This window comes from Parasteatoda tepidariorum, unplaced genomic scaffold (assembly GCF_043381705.1).
Source record: "Parasteatoda tepidariorum isolate YZ-2023 unplaced genomic scaffold, CAS_Ptep_4.0 HiC_scaffold_1823, whole genome shotgun sequence".
Classification (NCBI taxonomy): Eukaryota; Metazoa; Arthropoda; class Arachnida; order Araneae; family Theridiidae; genus Parasteatoda; species Parasteatoda tepidariorum.
The window spans coordinates 600-10156 of record NW_027261477.1 but is presented as its reverse complement, the minus strand read 5'-3'; the positions used below and the strand labels follow the sequence as shown (position 1 = coordinate 10156).

At 28.2% G+C, this 9557-nt stretch overlaps 1 protein-coding gene across 1 annotated transcript; it reads right to left on the bottom strand.

Annotated features, from left to right (window-relative positions):
* Window positions 1-145: 145 nt before the first annotated feature.
* LOC122272973 (uncharacterized) lies at window positions 146-9016 on the bottom strand. The gene is made up of 7 exons (XM_071188516.1): window positions 8637-9016; window positions 6143-6183; window positions 4882-4945; window positions 4602-4649; window positions 3088-3194; window positions 1266-1305; window positions 146-508 (listed from the first exon to the last, which is right to left on the bottom strand). The coding sequence occupies exons 1-7, from the start codon at window positions 8847-8849 to the stop codon at window positions 146-148; spliced, it is 876 nt and encodes a 291-aa protein (XP_071044617.1). The 5' UTR covers window positions 8850-9016.
* Window positions 9017-9557: the final 541 nt, after the last annotated feature.

The window sequence follows — 9557 nt, the reverse complement described above, 5'->3', positions numbered from 1 at the left end:
AAAGAAATCCAGCAAAGACTTTTGTTTCAATGAAGAAACAAACTCTTTTTTTAAGCAGCCATTTATCCCTTATTCTTTTTAAATAAATCAATTGAACTGGATCAACATCATTTTGACGTTCTTGCCAATTCATTGCAATATCTAATCAACTGCAAGCCTCTATATGAGAAAATCCACTATCTTGAACTTGATCACCTACTTCTTCCTCTTCGTCTGTTTCATTCAAAATTTCATCATTATTTAAAATTTGAAATCTTGGGTCATTTTCACCGTCTCTACACCATTCTTCTATTTCTTCTGCTGTATAATCTGACATCTTTTCATACGGAAGATGTACTGGTTCAGAAACGTCAGTTTCGTTTGTTTTTCTGTAACGAATTTTATTCCAAGATTTAAGATCACTGTAATCACTAATCATTAACCATAAGCGACAGCTACCTATCCCCCAATTGCAGACCTTTAGCACTGATCTATTCATAAATTCCTTTCGCATTCCAGTCATTGTAGACTGTCAAAATGCAGCTCGCATTCTTGGAAGATAATTTTCAGTTGAAGAAGGCTAAAGGGGTATGTAGGTTTAACTGTATAACAATACATGTATGTATTGGCTACTATAAGAAAACTGCTAAAACAGGTTGTAAATTAAATATGGTCATGGTTCGGATAATATGGACGTTCAGATAATCGGCGCTCTTCATAATTTTCAGTTGAAGAGGGCTAAAGGGGTATGTAGGTTTAACTGTATAACAATACATGTATGTATGGCAACTATAAGAAAACTGCTAAAAAAGGTTGTAAATATGGTCCTCAGATGTAGTGGATATTATTTACTCTTCTAAATTTAGAAAAATTTTCGATAAGTTAAAAGTATTCTAAACTTTAAAAAAAAAAATAGTGAATCCGGACATAGTTTGGATAGTTGGACGTTCGGATAATCGGCGCTCTACTGTATTCATATTTATTTATTTCATTATAAGAAACCAAATAAAGAATTTAATTTGGTTACCCTGTATCATATGGTTTTTTAAAGAAAATCAATGTGCCTGATATTGAAGGTAAAAACTTTTTAGCTAAGATATTTTAGTTAGGTTACAGAAATATAAATATTTAATAGACATTCTTTCTTAGGACTTCATAGATTAATGGTTTTATGACTTTTACACACATTTTGATTAAAATTAACGGTACATTTTTCCTTAAAAAAATTTCTTTTTTTATTGGTCAACCTTGTATCTTTTTAGCAATATATATTTGCAGTCACTTACTTGCTCAAATACTCCAGGAAGATTATTAATCCAATGAAAACTAAAAAGAAAAAAATAATTTTAAAAAAAAACTGTACAAGTTTTAAGTGTGAATATTTTTATAGCATTTTAAGATAATTAAAAACTAGGTACATGAAAGCACGTTAGTCAAAAAAAATATGTGTAGAGCTTGTCCCCAGTAATCATCCAAAAGAAAGTACATTGAGAAAGGTGCTATATAGAGGGTCAACTGCCCATTAAAATAAAAATGTCCCTAAACACAAGTTCAAAGGTTGTGTTAATAAATTGTAGTACTTTACAGATTACAATAAATTTACATCTAAATACAGAACAGCAGTTATTATTTTTAATCTTTATATCAATTGTGCTATTAGTTGTTATCAGTATACATTTTCGGAACCGAATGTGGTATGAATTCTTTCCAAATCCATCTGTCTCGTAAATTTTCTGTATTTGCAATTTTACTGATTTTTTAGAAACCTTGGTCAGGAGTCCAGTCTGAAAATGTATTTTATAAAAATCAAATTTAAAATAAGTAAAGGAGTTTCAGGAGTGAGGTTCCACATCATCAGAAAACAGGCCAATCCCTCTTGCCAAAGAAAAAGTACTGTGTTTCTTTAAGTGCTTGTTATGCAAGAAATAGAGAAAGGCAAAAGTTCTGCGCTAATCATTCTAGCTAAATAGCTTATTGCAATATTTTGAAAGGCAGTAATTTCTTTCCAAAGAAAGAGGCAGTAAATCTCACTCAATATCATTTGAGCAGCTGTTACAAAGGCACATAGTTGCACTTGTTGAATGTTGGTTAAGCTAGGTGGAATAAAAAAAAAAATACCTACTATTCAAATTTTATTCAGGCTACAGTTTCAGGGTGCGTAGCCAAATCTTTTAACAAAAATTAAGCACTTTTCAAGTACTTTTAAAGCACTCAAAAAATATTTTTGAGCACTATATACATTGACTAAATGCAAAATAATTTTTGAAGACTTTACATGAGCATGATAGAATAACTAGTTTCTGACAAAGAACACTTTCCTTGATTATATTAGCCATTATAAAATGATCAAAAGATTTTTCGGTTCTATATCAGAAGGTGGAAAATGAAGCCTGAAATTGAGAATATCTTGCAAAATGCAGCATAGTTGCACATGAGAGTGCAATTATCTTGCCGAACCCAGCTCAGTAGAGGACATGCGGATTCACAAGTATTTCATCAAACACGTAAAATGATCACTTTTATAAGCTACGGACTGACGGTGAGCCGAAATGGATTGTGGTTGAATGAATTGTGAAATTGCTGGATAGAACAGTGTGAAAAGCACGCTTTTGCATAATATGTGGCGAAAATCGACAAGGTAAAGAAAAAAAAAATCTCATTTTCGAAAATGAAAATTAAGCACTTTTTAAAAACACCCAATGAAAAAAGCACCTTTAAGGGCTGTTAAAAAACAAAAATCGAAAATAAGCACCTTTAAGCACTTTTTAAAAACGCTACGCACCATGAGTTTTATGATCTAAAAATAACAATTTATTGACTTTTTACTTGTAAAATGTAAAATATTATTTTTGACTGGCTTAATTAGTTCAGATATAATGCCGTTACAAACTGGGAATTGCGTAAACAAATAGATTAAAGTTAATAATTATCATTATTTATCATATTTTACAAGTGATAACATATAATAACCAGTAATTATTTATAATCATCAGTTTATTACATTAACTGCAGTGTACATACAAATTATAAAAAAAAGAGAATACTATATAAAAATAAGCATTGAACAAATATAATATAAAAAAATAATAAGAGATAATATTAACATACTTTAAGCTGCTCACAAAAAGCTCAATACTGTTTGGAGAAAAGGGCAAATATTCCTCATCTACAACCATCTTAACAGTGGGTATTTCAGAACATATTTTACTTTGCTCCTAATTACAGGAAGAGAATAAATTTAAGTAAACAGAAGAATTCGTATGCAAAACTCAACCGCACACCAGCTACAATAGGCACATACAGCAACAGGAGGGATTGTGAGCCCAACTCAAAAATCTTGAAAATTTCTTGTGTAAAATCATTAATGACGCATTTCAAAACATTCATGTCTTTTTAAATTTAAATCGTTGATATTTTTACAACATGAAATTCTAAATATGCAGCATAACTTATATGAATAATTATGTATACCTAAATTTACTTTTATCTCTAATCACATTTATTATTCCACCAGAAAAAATATTTACAAATAAAATAGATGCCAAATATAAATTCTAGTTCTAATATTTTTATATAAAATATACACGAATTTTTATACATAAATGCAATCGGCGATTTCTTGAAACTTCTGGACCTTGGATTTCCTGAAACTTCCGGATTGCGGTTAGCAAAAAAATCAGGAAATCCGGATTTTTTCCGGAGCACAATCATCTCTGCAGGAAGAACAGTTCTTTGTAGAAGAAGCACGATAGCTCAACAACTACTACAGGCACACGTGAGAATAGTTTGTTATAAAATAAGCACAACTACTTAACATCTACTACAGGCACAGACAAGAAGAACAGTTTCTAGGTATCTTGTATGTGCCTATAGAAGTAGCACAACTGCTCAACAACTAGCAGTTCAAAGAAGTTTCTAAAATTGCAAGTTTTTACATAGAGCTGCTTTCCTTGATAATTAGCACATTGATCATGTTGCTAGCATGGTAACTGGCAGGAAGATGCAAGGTTGATTCTCAGCAATCATAGCAACTCTAGGATATAAATTTCATAGCACTAAATCATATATGTGGAAAGAAAGTAGGGCTGAAAAAGTTTAGGATTCCATTTCAGCAGAACATCTGTTTTCATCTGTTAGCTGTTGAGCAAAACACTGCCTCTTATTTGATGAGAAAAGAAGAGAGAGATGGACATACCAACTTATTTATCCTAACACTTAACTCTTCTACTTTCAGATTCAATGCCCAAACAAATCATTTTAATTAAATAAATAAAGGTAGATACTTATTTATTTATTTTATTAAATCTAGATTTGTTCACATGAATATAAACATTGTTTTATGAATAAAAAAGAAATATTACAGAACTGTTCTTTTTTTCTTCTTTTTTCCTACACAGCAATAACTTCTGCATGATTTTTTCTTTCATTAAAAGATTTATATCACAATGACATATTGAAAATACTAACAAGTTCAATGCTACATAACTTATCATATCTTAACAAGTTTGCAGTGAAATTATGGAGAACAAAAACAATTGAATATACAAAATGTCGTACATTTAACTTTTTTGCTAAAATTTGTTTATTGTAAGTTTTAAAATACTAAGGCAACAGATACATACCACCATTTCAGATGAAATGTCACACTGATATAGCATCTCAACATTGTCCTAAAAAGATGAAATTAAAATCTAAAGCATTTAAAATAGAAAAGAAAACATAAAATTAAAAATAAAATTAAAAATATTTCAATAAAAAGATCTAAATTTTTTTTTTTTTTACTTTTAGTACACAAATACAAATTATAAAAAAATTTTAAAACTAGCAAAACAATTGGATTGAAAATTTTATTTTCATCAAACCAAATAAAGAGATATTAAGACTTTTTAAAAGTTCACTCACTGGTGTTAAATGCTTAGAAATATGACCTTTTCCACAGCCTAGCTCCACACAATTAGTAAATGTCCTGTAATAATTAAATTTAATAAATAATTAAAGAACTATTTTCACTTGTAATATACGCATTTGTATAAAAGGTTTTTTTTTTAAACAAACCACAAATAAAGTTTTAAAAAGAGTTTTAGTTTTAAAAAGACAAGAATTTAGAGAGAATTAAAGAGAGAATTTAGTTTTAAAAAGACACCATAGCCTCATTATTATTTTTTTTTTTTTATTTTTTTTTACAGAAATCACTTTTTCTCCTTTAAACTTTTTAAATAACATCAGCTATAAAGTGTTTAGTCGATAATACAGCCATTCTTCAGTTTCAGGTTAAACTAGAAAATAGCTTTTTGCTATGTTCAAAAGAAAAGTTTTGAGTTTATTTAATTTATTATTAACAATAAATTTGCTTTCAGTACATAATTTGATCAAAACAATTACAAAAGATAAACTTACTTCTGTTTTAGTCAAAGTAGCAGGTAATCTTACATAAATTTAGAATTCAATGGTTTTAACTCCTTGCAATGTTAACTTCTTTTTTTTTTTAAATAAAGCTAAAAGTGTTGTAAAAGATGTTTTGTAGTTTTAAATAATTTTCCAAATTATTTCACAACATTTAAAATAAACTAATGTTTTCTAAAGTAAAATTGTCAAAGAGTAGGCAAAATTTAGTACTATCGGCTGAAACACTTTTGGTAAAAATAAATGCAAGCAACATTCATTTACAAATCCCTACTGAAAAATTGTGCAATCAGTAATAAAATATAAAAGTTTAATAAATGCTTCGTTAGTAATAAAAGTAACAAATTAAGAAGAAAAAAATTTCTTTAGATAGATATTGCACTTAAATTTTGAAAAGCATATAATGTAAATGCATATTTAATAATATGTATTGGTTTTAACTATATAACAACTTTTACTTAAACTGTAAACAATTGAGCTGTTTTAGTCAGAGAGGTTTGCTGTTTAGTAACCTTTAAAGAGACCTATTACAATTCTTAGATATCAATTATAATATAATTCACTAATCAAAATTATAATGTAATTCTTTATGCTTTAAATAATAGTAAAAATATGTACATTTAGATATTATTATTGAATAATAATAAAATAATTATAAACTATAAGCAAACTTAAAACATTTTTATTTATAGAAAAAATTAAAAAATTGAATGATTAAATTACACAATAGCTGTTTAAGAATACAAAATGGCAAAATTACCTAGTGATATCAAATACACGGTCTGCAACTCTGTCACCAACCTAATTAAATAAATTCAAAAAATTTGTTTTTAAGACATCCTGATTAAACAAAAACAAAAAAAAAACATCAGTAAATATTCACAGAACATGTCAGCAAATCATTTACTAGTTAAGTAGAACCTCAATTCTCTGAAGTAATTTAAATTGAACTTCATAAGAAAAATCAAAATTTCCAGATAATCAAGATCAGCGTTTATCCATCATAAAAACTATCAATAGGGTTATAAAAAAGTTTTATTTGTTGTGCAGTCGAACTCGTTTATAACGAGCACAAAGGGACCGTAACATTGTACTCGTTAAATCCGAGTGCAACCAGAAGAGGGGGGGGGGCTTGAGAGGTCAAATGATTGAGTTTACTTAAAATTTAATTAATACTTACTTACTTTAATTACATCAATTAATTTAAATAAATACTTTTTTTAATTTAATGACAACTAACCTCCCCAACCTGCAAAAGATTAGAGCGATAAGGGCAATTAAATTTCAGTTCAAAGTTAAATTTCAATTTCGCACATTTCTTATCATTTTGAAAAAAGGATATGACAGAAAGACTAGAAAGATGAGAAAAAAGATTGTAAGACAGAAAAATATTGCTCGCTAAAACTGGGTCTTGCTCGTTAAAGGCGACTTCTGTGCCATAGATTTAACATTGATACAACCAAATATTCTCATTTCCCTCGGTAAATCCGAGCTCGTTATAGACAAGTTCGACTGTACTACTAAGCACAGTGATGCATGATCCAATGGTGGTTTTTCTTATATAAATGACAAAAAAAGTTTTGTTTATACCTGAGATGTTATAGCTGATAGTTAAATTTTTTCCACTTTTAAAAAATAATTCTTGCACCAATAATACTATATGGCATCTAGTATTTTTAAAGTTGTTAAGTCATATCCAATAAATATCAGGGGTCTGTCTAGGTTTTTCTGAAAGGTACCTATTTTGTGAAAATTTTGACATAATTTGTGAAAAATTAAAAATTATATTAAAAAGTCAACACAAAAACATGGTAAAAATATAGATTTATCGTTTCTTAAGGGATACAAAACTAAAATTTTAAGAAAAAGTATTTTGTGAAACTACCGTTTTCCCAAAGTTGAATTTGTGAAACTACCGTTTTACCTAAAATTGAATTTGTGAAGGTACCGCTAAACGGTAGTAAATTCGGCCTGGACAGATCCCTGAATATATATATAGAATAAAAGACTATATATGAGTCAACACAATGCATATTGAAAAAGGAAAAAAGACAAACCAAATGTTTAGAAAAAATTGGAAACAGGCTTTATTAGCAGAAATATTCCGGTAATAGAGGCTTTATTGAACTAGACGAGAATTCTATAAAATTATATCTGTCCCAAAATGATAATCAAGTGTTTATGACAACTAAGCAGCAGTGGCATACAGAAAAAAAAATCACAAAATCTATCAAACCTGAGAGGAAAAAATATAAAAAACCTCAATGAAAGCCATATTTTAAAACAATTTATTACAACTATAAGAATTAGGCAGTTTCATTCGTTTCTTTGGCAATTTCAGAAGGCACAAATACCAATAGAGAAAATGTACTAAGTTTATGTTGATTCAGCACTAAGATACCGACATATTTAAAATACAGTCTTGTGCTGCCCTTTATGTAGCATTTAATTTTTATCCACCCTTTAAAATTTATTTCAGCCTACAATCTTCTGCTAACATAACATGATTTTAGTAAGCAATATATTGTTTTTGTAACAGCTAATTAGATAAAATTATAAAAAAGGCTCTTCTAAGAGAAACATCTTAACTTTTAGTGCAAGAAAGACTAGTCAACTATGAACAAATTTGAAAGTTATATTTATGCATAATAAATAGAGTGCGCATTTACTTTTAAAAATTTCATACTGTATAGATAGAACAGATCTTTTACTTGGCAATGTTAACAAAACCTGGGAAATGGGTAAACAAAGCCATTAGTTAAAGTTAAATTCGAAATTACTTACAAATTTGAAACTTGCTTTAAAAAAAATTATTGAAAATAATAAATATTAAAAATAACGGGTAAAATAAAAGTACACACAATATTGAGCAATGAGGTCCCGTCTTTATAAGATATTATCACTTAAAAATTAACTGTAATGATTTAAGAGGAAAATCCTGAATTATTTTAATTAAAACAAATTTATGGAAATAGCTTGATTTACTGCTCCAAACGTGCTAAAATACAGTAGACCAATTACAAACCTGTATTAAATGGATTATAAATACAAATAAATATAATATAGAGGTAATATTTTCTGATTCTTACTAAATCTCGTTACAAACAACAAAAGAGAAGTTTGTAATAAATATAAACCAATAAAAGCTGCAGAAAAACTCTACATGAACTAAAATTTCTGTTTTTTTAAAAAAAAAAAAAAAAAGAAACGTAAAATAATCTTTTAGAACATAAGTTTGAAAAAGTGTAGCTTACTTCATCTTTCAAATAATCATAAACTTCGCCACCTTTGATTTTTGCCGACCAATTTCTGTGTATCTTTTTAGTTTGTCTATCAAAAACATCTAAAGTTGTAATATTTGAAAATCTTCGTATAAAATGAACGTTACGAAAAAATTCTGTTTTTTTAATAAAAGGGTTCAAAATGTTGTAATAAAATGATAAATTGCGAACATAAGTGGCAAACATATTCAATATTTTACTGTTTTAAATGTAAATTAGTAATTAATAAATGGTTAACATGACTTAAATATTTTATTAAGTTTACATTTTACTTATAAACTTGAACATATTTCTCAAAATCAAACCGAATTTTCAAATTTCAACCTTCACATCAAATATAAATATAAACAAACCATTGCTTCACTTCATTTACACCATTTACACTTGCGTATTTTTTGCACTTTCATAAACTACTACCTTTACTTCTAAGAAAATTCCAAACTGTAACTGGGTTTCTTTCATTTCAAAATAAACAAAACATGGCTATACCTCCCAAACCTCGTGTACGTGGAAGTAAAAATAGGAAAAAAGCATGGAAAAAGACAGATATTACGGAGGTTGAAGAATATTTGGAAGAAAAAAGATTTGATGAGAGAATAGGGTATGCTTAATATGGTTTTGAACAATAAATATAACTGTTTAAAAGTGTGTTGACAAAGAGTAATAGTCGGAACACCAAATTTGCAAGTTTAAATTATCTCAAACCGTTATGTCATATATTACATTGCTGCATGTTTGTAATTTAATAATTTGTGTACGTGACCAGGATATTTTCTAATGAAATTTCAGGAAGACCGCACACTGAAAGAGCGAGTAGGTAGTAGTAGGCACGTTAGGCAAATTTCCATGAGTTTGTCATCACTTCTATGCATTCTAATGGAAAAGTATCACCTT

Bases quoted from the DNA above. Each gene is read 5' to 3' on its own strand.
- LOC122272973 (XM_071188516.1), bottom strand. From the start codon at position 8,849: ATGTTTGCCACTTATGTTCGCAATTTATCATTTTATTACAACATTTTG. The intron at 6,184-8,636 runs GTAAGCTACACT...TTATTTAATTAG, and splicing joins ATGATTATTTGAAAGATGAA to GTTGGTGACAGAGTTGCAGA. The intron at 4,650-4,881 runs GTGAGTGAACTT...TCATCTTTTTAG, and splicing joins TTTCTAAGCATTTAACACCA to GACAATGTTGAGATGCTATA.